This window comes from Balaenoptera ricei, chromosome 11, assembly GCF_028023285.1.
Source record: "Balaenoptera ricei isolate mBalRic1 chromosome 11, mBalRic1.hap2, whole genome shotgun sequence".
In the NCBI taxonomy this organism is placed as follows: domain Eukaryota; kingdom Metazoa; phylum Chordata; class Mammalia; order Artiodactyla; family Balaenopteridae; genus Balaenoptera; species Balaenoptera ricei.
This window is the reverse complement of record NC_082649.1, coordinates 5,794,185-5,813,945: the sequence shown is the minus strand read 5'-3', so window position 1 is coordinate 5,813,945 and position 19,761 is coordinate 5,794,185. Positions and strand designations below refer to the sequence as shown.

Genomic DNA, 19,761 nt, shown 5'->3' with positions numbered 1-19,761 from the left:
GAGGCCGCGATATAGTGAGAGGCCCGCGCACCGTGATGAAGAGTGGCCCCCACTTGCCGCAACTAGAGAAAGCCCTCACACAGAAACGAAGACCCAACACAGCCATAAATAAATAAATAAATAAATAAAATTTAAAACGAAAAACAAAAAAAAACAAACCTTCCCACAAAGAACACTCCAGTCCCAGATGGCTTCACTGGTAAATTCTACCAAACACCTAAAAAGGAATAGTATCAATTTTTCACAATTCCAAATAATAAAAGAGGAAGGAAACTTTCCCAGCCCTCATTATCTTGATACCAAAAACCAGACAGACGTTACAAGTAAACTACAGACCGATATACCTCATGAACGGAGACACCTTAACAAAAATTTGGCAAATTTTCGCAAACAAGTGCATCTATCAAGACATTAAAAAAACACTATCCTATTTTTCCCCAATCCCACCACCCTACTCCTTTCCCCTTCTCTCTCATACTAAAAGCCCAAGTACATCTTCTAGTTGGTGAAGTCATTGAAATCATAATGAAAAACAATATTATAAATTAAGTTATACTATATGAAACTGATCATTCAAATGGATTTGACCTACAAAAGCAGCAATTTCATATGGCTCAACATTATGGTAACTCCAAAGTCCTTCAATCTGAATTTTATATACTTAGAAATTAAGTACAAGGGCACTAATAGGGCTTCATACTGGCAAGCGACCCATTGATTCTCACCTTATAAATTGGAGAGCTTCTTCCACACCTGAACCTAGCAGCCAATCTGATCTAAATCTAGTCAACCTTTCTGGCGTTGTCAGTTACTTACTCACATAATCAAGGTTTCCTTTCTATTTGGAACCCACCTTGGAATCTTTAACCTGGGTTTCCCAGATACTGCTCTTCAGACGTGAGATGTTTAACATTTAATGCCAAAGTTTCAACTGAACAATCTGGCATACAAGAGAATATACTATACTACTAGCAACGAGAAGGAACAGACTACAGACACACACAACATGGATCAGTCTGTGAAGAGGCAAGTACTGTGCTGTAGCATTCCACTTACATGAATTCTAGAAAAGATGTATCTAATCAATAGTATCAAAAAGCAGATTTGTGGTTGCTTAGGGCTGGTGGTAGAGAAACTGATTGGGAAAAGGGGTATAAGGGAACTTCTGAGGGAGACGGAAATGTTCTCTATCTTGATTGAGATGAAGGATACATGGTGGGGGTATAAGTTTGTCAAAACTCAATGAAGGGCTTCCCTGGTGGCGCAGTGGTTGAGAATCTGCATGCCAGTGCAGGGGACACGGGTTCGAGCCCTGGTCTGGGAAGATCCCACATGCCGCGGAGCGACTAGGCCTGTGAGCCACAATTACTGAGCCTGTGCGTCTGGAGCCTGTGCTCCGCAACAAGAGAGGCCGCCATAGTGAGAGGCCCGCGCACCGCGATGAAGAGTGGCCCCCACTTGCCGCAATTGGAGAAAGCCCTCGCACAGAAACGAAGACCCAACACAGCCATAAATAAATAAATAAATAAATAAATAAATAAATAAATAATTTAAAAAAACAAAAAAAACTCAATGAAATGTACACTTAAAATGAATGTATTTTACTGTATGTAAACAGTACCTCAATCAACTTTATTTACAAAAAACAAAATGACAGTATATTTTTAATTAACAAGTGAAACACAAATACTACCTTATTTTTAAACAATTAATGCATAATGGATGAAGCTGAAGTTCCCTTTGACCACCCTCCCAATGCTGGTTTCCATCCTTTCTCTCTCCCATTTATACCTCCTCCCTCAAATAATCACTGGTGGGAGTTTGGGATGAGCTCTTTTGAACCTTTACAACTGTATTTACATTCATATACAGCCAGAGAAGATGTACAGTATTGTTTTGTACATAGATATAACTTGTACCTATGTTTCTGAAACTTGTTTATTTTCATTTAGCATGTCTCTGAGATCTATTCATGATAATATAGTTTATTTCTTTAAATCCAATATAGTAATCTATCATGTGACTATACCACATTTTATTTAGCCAGGCCATTCCCCTTCTGATGAATATTTAGGTTTTTCCCTTTTACAGTTCACCCGTGGTTACCCCCTGGGGTGGCCACAGGGATCACAGATGGTGCTCCAACCATTCTTTAGCCTTATCTGTAAGGTTTAATTTTTTACAGTAAGAATGCATTTATGTATTAGTTATATAGTTTAAATATTCACTTTAATTCAATAATTTTGATACATAATTATCAAAAAAGAATGAAACAAAATCAGTAATAGGAGGCAATCATCCATTAAAATATAAGGAAAACAAAGTTCTAGGGCATAATCAATGTACTCATGGTTTGAGATGTAAGTATTGATTGAAAAATAATGATCTGAGCACTAAACAGTTCATATAAGCGCATTCTCCCACTCAAAGCAATTATGATAAAAATATCAGCATATTGGTTACCATGGCATAAACATAATTAATACACGCACAAATACTTCATTTACATTTTTTGCTTTCTTCTTTTATGACTATGATGTCTTTCCCCATCCCTGAAATGAAAGGGGTGAAAAAAAAATTATAAATGACAGGCACTTTAATATCAAAGTTTTAAAATAATAATTCACAGTCATATACTGACATCAGATATAAACCAGAACAAGTTAAAACATGCCCTTAAAACTGAACAGTGACTTTTTTTAGGAGTAGACATAAAAAATGCATCATTAAAACTACAGGACAAAATTGAGATGGGGATAAGGAAAACGGATTTTTTACCTGCGCTTTGGAGTTACACTTTAACATTAACTCTGACTATATGTACCCGGTTGATGACCTGAGAGTTCATGGCAAACAGGATACTGGAGTCATAGGAGGGGTTCAGATGTCTGATCTCCTCACCCTGGCCCCCATCTCAGTTCCCACAATTCATTCCCTCTCAGGGGTGGCCCTCAAAGACTATCCTACTGAGAAGTGTTTCCTGCTAATACTCAGTTTATCCTCTCTAACGGAAGATGACTCATGTTTAGATTTTGAGGCTCTCTAACATATGTGAGTCCATAGGGACTGACTGGACATGTCAAAAATTACTTAAGTGGAAGAAGCACTGACAACCAGAAGAAGTGAGACAGCACAATTTCTGATAGCTAATCAAGAGTTAACGTGTGCAGGGGCTTTCCGGGTGGCGCAGTGGTCAAGAATCCACCTGCCAATGTAGGGCGCACGGGTTCGAGCCCTGGTCCGGGAAGATCCCACATGCCGCAGAGCAGCTACACCTGTGCGCCACAACTACTGAGCCTGCGCTCTAGAGCCTGCGAGCCACAACTACTGAGCCCGCACGCCACAACTATTGAAGCCCGTGTGCCTGGAGTCCGTGCTCTGCAACAAGAGAAGCCACGGCAATGAGAAGCTCGCACGCCGCAACGAAGAGTAGCCCCCACTCGCCGCAACTAGAGAAAGCCTGCTCACAGCAACAAAGACCCACGCAACCAAAAATAAATAAATAAAATAAATTTACTTAAAAAAAAGAGAGTTAACGTGTGCATAATTATCACAGATTATCATGCATTAAATGAATCAAAAGGGTTTACTAAGCAAATATTTCATTTTTATAAGAGAAGGACTAAATCATAGCTAGCTTTAACTCTATGAACTGAATGATAATAAGATGAGCAAAATTATTAAACCAATAAGTCTTACTAATTCCTGATCGCCACCGGCCCTGGAGAGGTATCATTTAAAAGCCTATTACTAGACAAGCACTGTGCAAGTAATACTAAATAAGGCATGGACCTGCTTTCAACGAGCTCAGTCTAGTAGAGAGAGAGAAATAACTTACGTTCAATAAAAAGTAGGTGCTGGGTAGAGTGGTAACAAAATGGGAAAGGTCAGCTCTGTTTGAATGAGTGAAAAAGGCTTCATGGAAATGACTAAGCTGGGTCTTAAAGGATGAGGAGGAGTTTACCGAGCAGGCTTTAAGGACTCCCCTGGTGGCACAGTGGTTAAGACTCCGTGCTCCCAATGCAGGCGGCCCGGGTTCAGTCCCTGGTCAGGGAACTAGATCCCACATGCATGTCACCACTAAGAGTTCGAATGGCAGTGAGCTGCAAGTAAGGAGCCCACGTGCCGAAACTAAGACTCAGTGCTACCAAACAAATAAATAAATAAATATTAAAAAAAATAAAAAATCAGAACATGAGGTGGAAAGGCATGGATGAGGCACAGTGTGGACGACGAACTGTGAGTAAGCTGGGCTGGCTAGAGCTGAAGTTATGTATTTCACGGGGTAGGAGCAAAATACAAGGTAGGCAGGCAGGTGCCCTGCTCCTGGAGGTCTCGAGAGCTGTTCTAAAGAACGTGAACTCTACCGCTGAGGAGTTTTAAGAGGTGAAAGTTCAGTCTGGCAGCAGGGCAGGGATGGATCCACGTGGGACAAGCTTACAGACCGAACAATTAGGAAGATGGCAGCCTTAGGGACAGAGAGGAGGAGGAGCACATGAGGGATCTTCACACAAAACTGACAATCAGGACCAGACGGGAAGGAGTAAAAGGGAGCTTCGAGCATGAGTCCCCGACTTCTGGCTCAGGTGAACAGATGATAGTCATCCATTAACCAGGACAGGAGTACTGGCCGAAGAGGAGCAGACCAAGAAAAAGACAAGCTCAGGTGTAGACCTGATAAATCTGAGATCCACGGAGATGCCCAGTAAGCAGCTGGATACAGGAACAGACCTCAGTCAATTTGAATTCATTATTTCAGTATTACTTTGTATCTCCCCAGCTTTCACAATTTTATCAGGAATACCAACAAGGGCAAAACTGACTGCCATTAAAGCTTAGACCTTCTCTCTGACTTTATAACATCCTTTATCTGATGAATTAGCAAGAGAAAGAAAGGATGAGAAAGAGAAACAAGAAAGGGAGAGAGGGACACAGAAAGGACTGAAGAAAGAGCTAGGCAAACACCTTTTTAACACGATTAACTTTCTACCTAGACATTACTTTCCCATCTCCTGGTGAGGAAACAAGTAATAAAAAAGGGAAACTACCAATCAGGCAGATAGAGCTGTGGATATTTGAACTGAAACCGGAAGAATGTTAAGAATCTTCATCAATTGTTTACTCTCTTCACCTTACTTTACTTACAAGCCATTTTCTCAGCATGGCCTATGACAGGAGGACCTTTTGCTTCTCAAACATCAACAATTCGACAGCGAATGACGCGGTGTTGGGCTTACCTCTCTTTCCTTCTTCTTGAGTCCCAGTGTTTATCCTTATCTTTGTTTCTTTTGCGTTTATGTGGGCTCCTACTCCGATCCCTTCTATGTCGTGAACACTCCGCATCCAGATAGCTTCCCCCAGACTGCCGTGAGTCTACTGAAGCCGACCGCCTTTCTTTGTTCCTGAAACAGAAAGAACATTAAACAGTTAGTTTTAACCACGGTCTCCAGTACAGACCAGCCTAAAGCTCAATATCCTGTACCAGACCAGGGACGGATAGAGACTAAATACGTATAACCTTGCACTCCAGATAAGAGGGCAGGCAAAGAAACTTAGCTCTTAATGGTATGTTTTACAACTGTGGTAAAATAAAGAACAATTAGCGTTCTGATGAATTACAGTGTGCTACTAATGGTCTTGGAGGCGCTAAAATTCAGTTGAACAATTACAGGTGACAGAATAAAAAGAGAACTATTTTCACCAATTGACGCATTGACATACTTTTCCGCATCATCCTCTGCTTTCTCCTGCTCCTCCTCCTGCCAGTGGCTGCTGAGTTCCTCCATGTGCACGTTGATCACATCCCGAATCACCTACGGAGAGTTAAGTACCGAATTTCAGATAAGAGAGCTGCTCAGGGACTTCCCTGGTGGCGCGGTGGTTAAGAATCCGCCTGCCAATGCAGGGGACACGGGTTCGATCCCTGGTCCGGGAAGATCCCACATGCCGCGGAGCAACTCAGCCCGTGCACCACAACTACTGAGCCTGCGCTCTAGAGCCCACAAGCCACAACTACTGAGCCCACGTGCCACAACTACTGAAGCCCGTGCACCTAGAGCCCGTGCTCTGCAACAAGAGAAGCCACCGCAATGAGAAGCCCACGCACCGCAACGAAGAGTAGCCCCCGCTCGCCACAACCAGAGAAAGCCCGTGAGCAGCTACGAAGACCCAACGCAGCCAAAAACTAAATAAATAAATAAATAAATTTATTAAAAAAAAAAAAAGTTAACCATAAAATTGTAAAGAACACTTAGCGACGACACTTACATTTGAGTTCAAGGTTATGAGACCAGAGAAAAAAACAAGTGTTGAACCACCAAGGATTTGAGGGACTCTAAGAATCACTAGGGCGACGCCCAGTAAGGTGAGTCTAAAACACGTGCTTTCATTGTAAAAAGCACAGCATAAAACTAAGTGCTAAGCCGTCGGTACAGAGCATGAGTGCAGTAAGCCGGCAGACGGCTCAGAGCCATCAACACCCATGGAAACAGTGAGTGGGCATCAAGTTTCTAAACAGCAAAACAAAAGGCACCGCAGATGAGACACCATGTATTAGGATACTGAGGTAAGAATAAATACGTGTGATCAGATACAGTTTAACAGACAGGCTTGACTAAAGCAAAAGAAAACGCTCGGTAAAATGAGGCCAGATTACGGAAGGTCTCTGAAATCATAGAAGGAAGGAAAAAATAACATGGGAACAATGAGAGATTCAATAAGGAAATTATTTAGAGTCTAGGCAAGGTGATTCGTGTACCAAAAATTCATCAACTCTACCCACTAAATGACATCTGAAAATAAGTCTAGATGTACATCAAGAGGTTAATGTACTTAAATTTTATAATATACATAGAATTATTTTATAATATAAATCACAAATAATTTATACCAAGACATTTCTTAAGCCCAAATGTTTAGTAAAGTACATAAAAGCACACTAAAATTTCTGCCAAAAAAGATAACTATTTACTGAACAATTTCTTTGTCCATAAGCATTATTTCAATTACGTCTCACAATAATCCTGCAGTCTGTATTACTATAAAATGAAAAAATCTGAACCTCAAAAAGCTCAAATAATTTGCCCAAGTCAAACCGCCAATGATAAACCGCAGAATCAAAACTCAAGCCCAGGTGTGTCTAAAGCCAAAATCTATGTTCTCATCGTGATGTAATACCACTTTCTCAAAAGCAGTGTTTTCGTAAGATCGCACAACCTCTTCATAGCAGGGCTCTGTGCCCTGAAAAGCCTCTGTCCGGTACAGGGTGGGTCTGAGAGTGACGGAGCAACTACAGAGCAGGTGTGGCCACCGTGGAACCACTTCCTCGCAGAAAACCTCTAAGGAACTGTGGAAATCCACGGGACAGAGGACAACTACCTAAGGGAAATCTCTGTGTTCAACAAAGCTCTACACACTTATGTAAAACTTACCTCAGTATATGATTTCTTGGTTATGTGAACATTCTTAGCTCTATAGGACTGGCGTCTTCTTTTATAATCTCTCACTTCTGCCAGGATTTCAAGGTAAGATTTTGGACTTTTTCGACTATTATCTAATAAAAGAACAAAATAAAATTAATACATCCTCAGAAGCTATAAATTCTTATGACTTAGTGGGAAGGAACACCATAATCATCCGGTATTTCAACATGCTTTAATGTATTGTAATAATATAGGACTCAAAAATATTCTAAAAATTCTGTTATATAAATGAACTAAGTTTTATAGCTTTCCTTTTCTCTAACTGTTAACTGAACGTAAGAGTGCTTAGGTACAGAAATGAAAGTAACAGCCCAGCTCAAGGAACATTCTTACAGAAGTAAGGTATGCTTAATGTAACAATCAGAGAGCAAAATTTCAAGTACTAAGTAAACATCTTAATATGTATGTGAATATCAGATGATACAAAACCATCCTATTCCAACTCAAAGTGGCCGGACAAGTCATCCTAATAACACTCAAAGGATGGAATGACAATTAAGAAATAGAAAACTATGATATTCGTCTCAAACCTTGATTGACTTTGGCAGCCAAGTCTACAAAGAGATCGCTGTCATTTTCAATAATTTGAGAATCTGAGCGCTTTTTCTTTGTCTCCTCGATTACAAAATCATAGAGGGCAAGACGATCGGCTTGGGTTAGATCACAAACAAACCGTTTGTGATTCAGAGGAACTTCAACAGGCAATGAAGAATACATCCCTAGAGTAAAAATAAAATCACAAGAATAAACAATACATGAAGCTTTGTGGATTTATGATCTACTATACTTATCTTTAAACATGTGCTGTAATAATGCAACATTAAACTAACACAAGCAATCTGTTTTCATGGTAATCCCTAAACATACAAAACATCAACCTGTGTGATAACGGCCAACACTGACTCTATCCCGAATGCTACACCCACAGAACGTTTGCTGTTGTGGACGCTTGCTATTCTTCCAACAATGTTAAGACAGATCCCATGAAGGCAGGCAGTAATAACTATGAGACAATTTGCTAAGAAAAAAAACTTTTAAAAGGCTACCCATACTGTAAAAGTAGATATTAACTTTCTTTCTGTCTATATGCTTTTCCCCATAAAAGCTGGGAAAAAATGTTTTTAATAGGTAATACACATTACAGTCCCTTTGAAGATAAATTATAGAAATATGAAAAATGTGTAAAAAATATCATTTTTTATGAGACATCAAGCTAGATGTTCCATAGTCAAAATACATCCCATTTGTGCAATGACTTAGAGCTAGGGACCAAGAAACAGTTAAGTAGCAGAAATCCCAAGAAAGACCAGAGAAAGACAGACTGAGACTAACCCTGATTTAATTTTCGGAAGAAGCGGCATATTGGCTTCACCAAATTAACTGAAAAACGTTAACAATACCCGCCCCCCCAAAGTCATAGAACTTTCTAAAATCTGCTCATTAATGAAAAAAAGTAAATACAATACCTTGATATGATGTATTAAACATTGAAGAAAATTTGTTTTGAGATTCAAATTTTCTCAAAGAAACAAAAAAATTACTGTAACTGTAAATAAAGCAATTTAAAACGATTCTTTCTAGACTTCATTATTCACGAATGCAAACAAAGAACATGAGCTACTAAAGGAATCCTTTTAATGTTTGCTAGTTACCCTCAAGTAATAACTTAGGTTCACAGAACAATGTAAAATCTGTAGCTCTTCTCAAATACTGATATTTGATAAAGTTTAACCCCACTGACTTTCTAAGTAAAGAGGCAAAACAAAAATTCAAATGAGAGCACCCTAGGAACTAAGCGTTACAACACAAGAAAAGAGGTGACTTTACATTTGTCGACAAATTAAGAGGAGAGCTACACCGAATCTGAGTCCGTGGTGTAACAGCTATAGATAACCATCTGTACTAGCAGAAGGCTTCTGAATTAGTGCGGAAGGAGGGTTCCCTCCCTTTCAATCAATCTTACTCTAATTCTGGTAGACACTAGGGAAAGTCAGATGTTAAAACATTTAATTTTATAATATAAAACTGAGATGGCTTTGATAAACCTAATTTATCTGAATATAGGTTATATATTCTGGGAGAAAAATACAAAAGATTAGAAAACACTGATGTATTATAAACAAGCTCCATATAAACCTCTCTCTGTTCTTTCTAAACAAAGAAGTATAATTTCCTCCTTAAAATATTTTGGAGTTTTCTTTATTCATCTTAAATTTCTGTATGGTCAAGACTCATAGTTAAATTCTTTGAAATTCAACTAAAATTCCAAATCAAGACTATAATATTGTGACAGTGATTAAGATAAAGTTTAGAAATTTGAGTGATACTTTTAAAAGGATATCATTTGCAAAAAGGATACTGCATATCTTTAAATAAGGAGTACATTCAGGTTCCTAATTCCTCTTTATACTCACCCCAATTACTGAAAAAGAAAAAGTACAGGAAAAGTTAAACAACAAAACTGCATTCAAATCATTCAGAGCATAGATATTTCTGACAAAAAAAGAAATAAACATACTTCAATAAGCTTACATTTCCACAAAATGTAAAAGTTCAAATGCAAGTTTCTATACAATTTAGAGGTATATCTGAATGAGCTGTAATCATACTAATTCTGTGACCCTCTATCTACTTTTTTTTATAGTAGTTTTTAAAAACTGTGGTAAAATATACACATGAAATTTACCATTTTAACCATTTTCAGGTGTACAGTTCAGTGGCATTTAGTACATTCATACTGTTGTGCAACCATCACTTCTATCCATCTCCAGAACTTTTTCATCATCCCAAACTGAAACTCTAATCTACTTTTTCAAAAACTTGAACTCTCATTCTTCTGTGTTAGTCCTTTCTGCCATCACAGGGCATCTCAAACGTGTGAGATACAATATTAAATATTAATAATAAATATTAATATTAAATAATAATATATTTAACAATATTAAACATTAACTCGTGTTAAAGGTACAAATTCAGAATTTTGTAAAGAATTCATACAGAGTCAATTTCCTAACACTGGAGATGAAGAAATGAGGCCCTTGGAAGTAAAACGATTTGCCAACATCTCACAAGTGGTAGGAACAGATCAGGTCTAGAACCATAATCTCCTGTCTCTTTGGGGTTCTTTAGCGTAGTACACTGATGTTCAAATCATGGCCACCACCCAAACAGATGCCATGAAATTGAAGTACAGCAACTTGAATTTTTAATATTGAAGGAAAAAGATAAACCACCAACTATAAAATGATTGTTTATGACTGAAATCAGTATCTTGGTTATAAAATTAACCGAAGTAACTATATCTGAAAATAAATAAGTAGACCTAATGGCTGTTCAAGCTTTGACAAAGATTAACGAATTGAGAATTCTATACCTTGAGTTTAGACCTGATGTGACTGATGAAATGAAGACATAAAAAACTTACAATTTAGTACATAACAAACAAAATATTAATGAAATGGAAAATATAAAACTATTCATGTTAGTCATTCTTCCTTCAAAGTAAACATCAATAAGAAAGTATTAAAGAGATTTTTGTCCTGGGGTAAAAAATTTTAGATGTGTAAGACATAAGGGTGCCACAAAAAATAATCTCTATTGAGAAATTGCAGAACTCTACACAGATGAAAAAAAGTTTTAAAAAGAGGGTTACAGATCATATAACATGTTATTCTTAACAATTAAGTGTTAATTTAAGGTAATACAAAAATTCAAAATCAAACAGACGTTCCTCTTAACTATCTATTGAAAGAACAATTCATTCAAAGTAATTCTTTGCTTTTGTAAAGAATTAAACTCAATGTGCAAATCTGCAAAATTCAGAACTTGGCTCTCAATCCAGCTTTCCTATATTATGGCAAAGGGGTGTTAATTCACTTCTGTGTGCCTCTATTTCTTCATCTAATATGAAAGGGCAAATACTTGTTCAACCTATCACAAGTTTGTTGTCAAAGGGAAATGAAATACATAAGAGAGCTTTGAAAAAAAAAAAAAATCTCTTCTAAAACATAAAAGCACTGAGGACCTTTAGAACAAGCACCCCAGAACTTTATCATCTCTATCAGACAGGATTTGTTTCCTGATCTGTAAAAAGCAGAAGCTGGATTAGATGATCTCCAAGTTCTCTTTCAACTCTAAAATAAATTCAGTAAATCTATCTAACTAGCTAAGGTCAAAAAAAGTCCTTTAACTAGTAACCCCTCCAAAAAAAAACCAAAACCAAAATCCTTTACTTTTTTAATTGGTTCACTAACTGAACAGGGGTCAAAAAAAGCTTGACTGACTATAGCTCAGTAATCTCTTCAAATAAGATGAGAGTCAAATGTCTCCCTCAAAGAATAAAACCTGCAATTTAGCACAAAAAGTACTAAATGGGATCTTCAAAACAGGAAATACAAGAAATATGCTTCTGGCTGTTACAAGGAACCAATGTAATGCAGACTAAAAAGACTTCTTCCTTCTGCAGCCACAGGGCAACTGAGGGAGAAATGAAGCCCAGATACTGGCTTAGAACAATGGGATTAAGACCCTGAACATCGACACAGGAGAAAAGAAATCGTAACTATGGGCTGGTGAGTATCATTCAGCTAAAAAGAAGAGTGAGGGAGAAAAAGGTAAGATGTCCAGAGAAAGAGCTACCTTCAGGAGGCTTAAAGAAGTCAACTGAGAATTCTTATCAGAGCCAGTCAGCTTTGGCTGGATGATCTACCTAGAGTCAGAAATCTGTTAACTCCATTTACTTGTTTTCTTCTATCATTTTGAAGGATTAAGGTTTCTTTCAATTTCCTAGAAGCCGCAAACTTAAAAATTCTAACCTAGTCTCTGCTGAAGTTAAGTCCTAGGCAGAAACTCTTAAGCCAGCCTTCCAAAGCTGGGCATGCAGGGATCCACAAACCCTCTGAAATTGTATATAAAACTGTTGTTTGTGCTTCACTGAGGAGTAGCTGTGGAGACAGATTAGCCCGAGCCTTTCTTCTTACACTCCATTTCGACATTCCTACATTTAACACTGGGCTAATTCTCAAGAGAGAGGGGAAATGTCAGGGTGGAACAGTCTACTCAATGGGATTTATTTACTATATAATCATAATTTTAAAAAAATTATCTACGAGGCAATCTCACCTATTAGGTAATCCCAAAGCATGAATCCTTAGCTAAAACAGTGTCCTGGTGAGACGGGTGTATCTCAGTGGAATATATCTAACAAATGAAGCTGACACCAAGCACTGAGTCTAATGTCAAATGTAAAACTTAGCCTTTCTCATAACTGTTCTCATAAGATTTCTCTTGAAAATTAGTAACGTGCTATGGAAGAAAAACAGTTTTATTAATTAGCTCAAACTTTGATGCCACTTACTTTGATTATAATAATCACCATCGTTTCCAACTGCATCTCTAGCTTGTTTAATTATCTGGAATTGTGAGTCCTTATCTGTCAAAAAAATCCATAAACACAATATGAATCATCAGTGTCCACAATGAAATTAACTGGGTTCTAATCCGAGCTCCTTGGGCACATTGAGAAACCTTCCAGAACCTTAACACCCACAGTGCTGCCAATGTACTCTGAATGCAGAATTCTTTCAGATCTACCTAGAATCCAGTAAGTAACCAGACTTCAAGCAATTCAGAAAACACTATAATCAAGCATGCAGCAGTAGCTGCTACAAATTTTAGCAACCAGTATAATATCTAACATTTCTTGAATCCCAGCTAAGTGTCAGGCAGTATTGTAACCATATTACATATATCATTACATCATTTAATCCTCACAAGGGTGCTATTATCATCATCCGCATTTTATAAAGAAATTTAGGCAACAAACAGGTTAATTACCTTACTGAAAGTCACACAACTATGAGTGACAAAACTAGTTGACTCAGGGCATTCTGATTCCAAAGTCCAAGATTTTAACCTCTATGTATGCTGTGAACACTTGGAACACATTTCCATCCTCAGTTCTATCGTCAAATTATGTGTGTGGCCGGATTTTTGTTATAATCAAGAAGGAAGGCATCTGTCCTATTGTACAAAGCTTTGGAGGATTTTCATTGCCTATTATAAGCCTGGTCTCTAAATTTCAGATTGAGCAAACTAGTGTCACTATAGGAAGTATCTTTCTTGGGACTTCCCTGGCGGTCCAGTGGTTAAGACTTTGCCTTCCAATACAGGGGGTGCGGGTTCGATTCCTGGTTGGGGAGCTAAGATCCCACATGCCTCGCAGCCAAAAAACCAAAAAAACATAAAACAGAAGCAATATTGTAACAAATTCAATAAAGACTTTAAAAAACGTTCCACATCAAAAATAAAAAAAATCTTTAAAAAAAAAAGAAATATCCTTCTTAATCAACCATAAGCATACTTATAAAGTCCATTCTTTTGATAATTCAAAAATGAAACATCAAGACTTCCCTGGTGGCGCAGTGTTTAAGAATCCGCCTGCCAATGCAGGGCACACGGGTTCAGTCCCTAGTCTGGGAAGATCCCACATGACAAGGAGCAACTAAGCCCGTGAGCCACAACTACTGAGCGCTCCAGAGCCCGCAAGCCGCAACTACTGAAGCCTGTGTGCCTAGAGCCCGTGCTCCACAACTAGATAAGCCACTGCGACGAGAAGCCCGTGCACTGCAATGCAGAGTAGCCCCCGCTCGCCGCAACTAGAGAAAGCCCGCGCGCAGCAACGAAGACCCAACGTAGCCAAAAATAAATAAAAAGAAATAAATTAAAAAAAAAAAAAAAAGAAATATCAATACCTATACAGGTACAGCTACACTAAGATATTTTTAAATTATATTAATACTTACTCAAGGTAACTGAAGGTATCTTCGCATTCTCATAGAAAAAGTCAGAATTATACATTTTATCCTAAATAATAAAAAAAACAAAATCTTAGTGTTCTTCAGTATCATATGACTATTTTAAGATTTGAGATAAACCAACAACAGATTAATATCATTTAAACATTTCTTGCAATAATTTGCAAAATGAGGCAAGTACCATTGCACCCCTCAAATGACAATTATTTTGTCAGAAAACATCACACTGTACCTTCCAAATACTGTGAACTTATTAAGGCATGAATTACACAACATACACATAATAGATATATGGTACCTCTTCTTCTTTGGTATAGCCCAGTTTCCTCAATCTACAAGATACCATGTGCTTTGCTAAAGACGACTTAGGCATGTGATGATTGGAATCATAAGGGCATATGGCAACTTCATCCTATTAAAGATCAAACAGAAGCAAAGAAAAAAGGTACAGAATTTTTAAGGAAATAATTATACCATTAAATGTTTTTATATCCTCTTCTGTAGGCCTCTCCCAACGCCCCTGTGTGAGTGTATGTATACAGAAAAAAGAAAAAAAACCTCCCTCATTCTCTCTCCCCCTTACAGTCTCTGCCCCCTTCAACCCATCAAAGCCCAACTCTTTTTTTTTTAATTATTTATTTTATTTATTTATTTTTGGCTGCATTGGGTCTTCGTTTCTGTGTGAGGGCTTTCTCTAGTTGCGGCAAGCGGGGGCCACTCTTCATCGCGGTGCGCGGGCCTCTCACTATCGCGGCCTCTCTTGTTGCGGAGCACAGGCTCCAGACGCGCAGGCTCAGTAGTTGTGGCTCACGGGCCCAGTTGCTCCGCGGCATGTGGGATCTTCCCAGACCAGGGCTCGAACCCGTGTCCCCTGCATTGGCAGGCAGATTCTCAACCACTGCGCCACCAGGGAAGCCCAAAGCCCAACTCTTGAAAGATGTGTTTACACTCACTGCCTGGACAACCTCACCTACCAATCAGCTAGTCTTTTTTCCTCCTAATGAACTCTGAAATCCTTCCACATAATCCATGCCCGCTGTCATGTCCCCATGCAGGAGATCATCACCTCCCTCCTGGGTTACAAGGGCCACTGCCTAACTGCTCTCTCTACTTCCGGTCTGGCTGTTCTCCATTCTCCACACTGCAGCTAGCTTGAATCCCAGGCCTGCCACTTACTGACTGTATGAACTTAGTCAAGGTATTGAACCTTTCTTTGCCTCAGTTTCCTCATCTATAAAAGGGGTGTAACAGCAGGACCTCTCTCACAGAGCTATGAGTTTATACACATAAAGCAACTTGGACAGGGCCTGATAAATAGTAAGCATTCAATAAATATAAGCAATTATTATTTTATTAAAAGGCAAGTATAATCATGATATGTCTTGGCTTAAAATACTTCCATGCGGGGCTTCCCTGGTGGCGCAGTGATTAAGAATCCTCCTGCCAATGTAGGGGACGCGGGTTCGACCCCTGGTCCGGGAAGATCCCACGTGCCGCGGAGCAACTAAGCCCGTGCGCAACAACTACTGAGCCTGTGGTCTGGAGCCCACGTGCCGCCGCAACTACTGAGCCCGCAAGCCACAACTACTGAAGCCCATGCGCCTAGAGCCCATGCTCCGCAACAAGAGAAGCCACCGCAGTGAGAAGCCTGCACACCCCAATGAAGAGTAGCCCCCGCTCGCCACAGCTAGAGAAAGCCCATGTGGAGCAACAGAGACCCGACGCAGCCAAAAATATATAAATTAAATAAATTAATTAAAGAAAAAAACAAAAACTCCCATGCCTCCCCCACTGTTCTCATTAAGAAAAAAAAAAAAAAATCTAGATTCTTTAACACGGCTGACACAAGGACCTTCAAGCTCTGGCCCCTACTGACCATCATTCCCCTCCTTCCCCGTAGCCTATGCTCTTGGCTATCCTTAACTACCGGAGGTTTCCTATCTGCTCACGCTCTTGTCTCTGGATTTCTACACATGCTGTTGATGCTTTCTCTGAGCTTCACTAGCTAATTCAGTTCACTTTCGTTTATCAGCTTAGAATTCACTTTACCCAGGAAGTCCTGGCCATCCCCTCACAGCCTACAATAACTGGCACTACAGTAATTCCAACCCAGCCTTCACAGACTTTATCACATTACAACGTAGTGGCTGGTCTCTCTGTATTCCCCCTCATCACCACCACCAGCCGCTGAGCTCTGTGAGGGTGGGAACTGTGACACCAGTCGCTCAACTTCAGCATGAAAACACTCCAGCAGAAAAGAGAAGATTCACTGCCTATCTGGACTGCACCTGGTCTAGGAAGTATGAATGTCACTTACCAGGATGTTTACGCCAGTCCCTCTCCTGGATATCAGACACTGGTTTTGCAAAGGTCAGATGCACACCCACAGCCGATTGCCAGAATTTTGGAATTTTAAAGAGGAGTTTGAGAGCGGCCGCATGCCAATTAGGCACACGGACTCTCAGAGCAGAATGCCTGGGGGTTCAAATCCTAACTGCCACCTATCAGCAACGTGTCCTGGGACAAAGTATCACCTCTTCTGGTTTGTTTCCTCATCTGTAAAAAGTGGCTAACGGTACCTACCTCATAGGGTAACTAAGAATATTAAAGGAGGTATAGTAAGTGGCATATACAAAGCTCTATTTAACTGTTAACAAAAGAAATCTAAATTTACTAAATCGCTGGGTAAACAGCGGTGTGGAAAGGCTTGGCAGGCCCCACTCAATGGAATTCGCAGCTTCAAATATACCTCTAAACAAATAATAAAAGTGTTGCTGCTGTTTTCTCCTCTGGCCGAGCAGCACGCGGGATCTTAGTTCCCAGGCCTGGGATTGAACTGAACCCGGGCCCCCTGCAGCGGAAGCGCGGAATCCTAACCACTGGACCGCCAGGGAATTCCCAAAAGTGTTTTTTTTAAATGGTAAACCCAGAAAGAATAGTCGACCGCATGAATAATGATGCCACACTGGAGCACTTCCCTTCCTCCCATCCCATTAAAAAAAAAAAAAAAAAATCAGGATTATTCACCCCAATACTCTTGCCTACATCTCTTCCTAACGTCCAGGAGAGCTGCTAGTACCGACTCTAGGTTGATATCCTTTAATAATCCTGGAATCGGTGCACAGTCTGGAGGCAGAGAAAGGTGACCTGCACTCCCAAGCCCTCCCGACACCGAGTCTGGTGCAACTGCGGAATCCACGCGACAGATGACAGGGCAAACCGCCGCCGCCTCCGCGAGCAGCACCCCGAGACCCGCCCGCTTATCTCCCAATCACACCCCAGCCCGGCCATCCGCTCCGCTCTGCACCCGCCGCGATCCCTTGGCTCCTTAGGGCAAGGTTCCGCGGGGGTGCGCAGCCCGGGGGTGGGTGCGAGCATCCCGGGGGCGTCGGGCGCTGCAGGCCGGATCCCGCGCCTCCCACGGCCCTGCAGACGCGGGGCCGCGCCCGCCGCCCGGGGCTCCGCAGGCTGAGGGCCCCCGGGAGGACCCCGCGCCTCTCACCTCGGCCGCCTCCTCCTCCCCGGGCTCCAGCCGGTCCAGGCTCCAGCCCAGCGACGCCGTCACCTCCTCCAGCGTCCGGCAGCAGCTCTCCACGAACTCGCTCAGCTCCTCCCGCAGCCGCCGCCGCTCCTCCACCGGGGGAGGTTCGCCCTCCATGGCCGCCACACGGCCGCTCACACCCCTGCCGGGCCGGAAGGAGCGGCCTAATTGCCGGCGGCGCGCGCGGGCCTCTGGGAGCGGTGGGCGGGGCCACACCGCCACGTGACTGGATCCGCCAACAGGGAAGGGCCCCGGGATGGGCGGGAGACGTTCTGTTGAGAAGTCTCTTTCGTCCTTTCCCGACGTCGCTGCCTTTGTAAGGCTCGTGGATGCCTTTGCGCTTGGCCTTCTCTGAACGGCGTTCCCCGCCCCACCCCAATTAAAAAAAAAAAGGCTTATATCTACAGAAAAGTTTAAAGAGTAAGTACGATGAGCATTCGCATAGCCGTTCTCCAGTTCATTAACTGCTAACATTTGGCCTCTCTCCCACCGTCTCCATGCACACAGCCCCGCACACTGATTTTTGACGAATAATTTGAGAGTTGCGGATACTTCACCCCCACAGACGTCCGTATGCATCTCCTAAGAATAAGGACATAGCCCGACATAAGCACAATACATGATCAAACCTAAGAAAATTAATAATTTCATAGTATCATCTAACATAATTCATATTCAAGTTTCCCGAGCTGCCCCCCAAATTCCTTTGATAGCCGTTTTATTATTTTTCTCAACCCATGAGCTATAATCGGCTCTTCTAATGCAGAACAGTCTTCTCCACTCTCCTCTGTAACTTGTCATTGAATTTTGTCCCGACTCCCCACCAGTTGTCTGGTAGAATGTTCCTCCTTCTGGACTTGTTAGATCTTCCCCTTACGACTAGATTCAGTGTAAGCATTTTTTGCAAGACGTGTGTACCTCTTTATATCACACCTCATAGAGGACACATATCTTAGATTCTCCTGCTGTCAGTAATGCTAAATTTGATCACTCGGCAAAGGCGGTGACTGCATGGTTCCATTGTAACTGTACATTTTCCTCTTGGTATTTGGTAAGTAATCTGAGGGATGCTACTTTGAGGCCACGTGAACGTCCTGTTCCCAGCAAACTCACACAATCCTTCACTGAATCTGTGATTACTGATTATGTACCCGATGATTCTGTAACTGTCATGCTCCCACGTTTATTAGCTGCCATTCTTACCACACCTTCATTTTTTTCTATCGTTTGTTTCACTATGGAATCACGGTTTGGTTTTTAAAAAGTCATTATTAAAAGTTTTAAAATTCGTTATTACATACTCCATTACCATCATAATTCTTTTTTTTTGTAAGCAGAAAATGTGTGTGCAGAAATTATAAAGTGAATACGAAATACTGATATTTTTGAGAAAATTGAATTGGATCAAATCAATAATAAAAATTTTCCCATGGTTCCATGGACTTCTGAATAGTAAGATCATTGGTATTTGACATAGCCATAATGATGCTGTCCACACAAAGTGAACAATGCAAGAGGCATTTACTAAAGACTATGAGTATTTGTTATATGGATTCAGCCCATTAATAATCAATGTCCATTTCCATCCTGTATCCTGGACTTAATTTTTTTTTTTTAACCATCATAATTCTTGTTGATGCTCAAATGGTCCCAAGTTTGACCAGTGGAAACCACTATAACCATCTGTGTCTCTTTGACACATCCCTGTTAGTCCTCAAGTACTTCCCTGCTTTGATTAACCCAAGTCTACTCTGTACATTTCCTACCCAAGACCTGGAACCAGCCCTTCTGGTTTCCCCAAATAGTTTTAACTACCAGAATCTAATCCCTCTCATGTTTTGTTTTTTTTTTTTCAAGCCTGATACCAAATCTTTGCTTTCCTTTGCACTTGCTTCCATCAGGCAGTATACAGTGGAGTATACTT

The 19,761-nt window shown here is 40.6% G+C and overlaps 1 protein-coding gene across 2 annotated transcripts; it reads right to left on the bottom strand.

Moving 5' to 3' along the window:
- Positions 1-1,580: 1,580 nt before the first annotated feature.
- SNRNP48 (small nuclear ribonucleoprotein U11/U12 subunit 48) lies at positions 1,581-17,996 on the bottom strand. Of its 2 annotated transcripts, XM_059937875.1 has the most exons (9): positions 17,799-17,996; positions 14,595-14,708; positions 14,285-14,345; positions 12,838-12,912; positions 8,012-8,200; positions 7,431-7,552; positions 5,722-5,813; positions 5,238-5,402; positions 1,581-2,552 (listed from the first exon to the last, which is right to left on the bottom strand). In XM_059937875.1, exons 1-9 carry the CDS (start codon positions 17,952-17,954, stop codon positions 2,504-2,506), a joined length of 1,023 nt encoding a protein of 340 aa, XP_059793858.1. In that variant the 5' UTR covers positions 17,955-17,996; the 3' UTR covers positions 1,581-2,503. The 2 variants fall into 2 exon arrangements, with proteins under 2 accessions (XP_059793858.1, XP_059793859.1); XM_059937876.1 differs by lacking the exon at positions 14,595-14,708.
- Positions 17,997-19,761: the final 1,765 nt, after the last annotated feature.

Excerpts from the sequence above, each read along its gene's own strand:
- SNRNP48 (XM_059937875.1), bottom strand. The coding sequence starts at position 17,954 with ATGGAGGGCGAACCTCCCCCGGTGGAGGAGCGGCGGCGGCTGCGGGAG. Across the intron at positions 12,913-14,284 it reads GATACCTTCAGTTACCTTGA|ATAAGGACTCACAATTCCAG; the intron begins GTAAGTATTAAT and ends TTTTTTTGACAG. Across the intron at positions 7,553-8,011 it reads GGCTGCCAAAGTCAATCAAG|ATAATAGTCGAAAAAGTCCA; the intron begins GTTTGAGACGAA and ends TTCTTTTATTAG.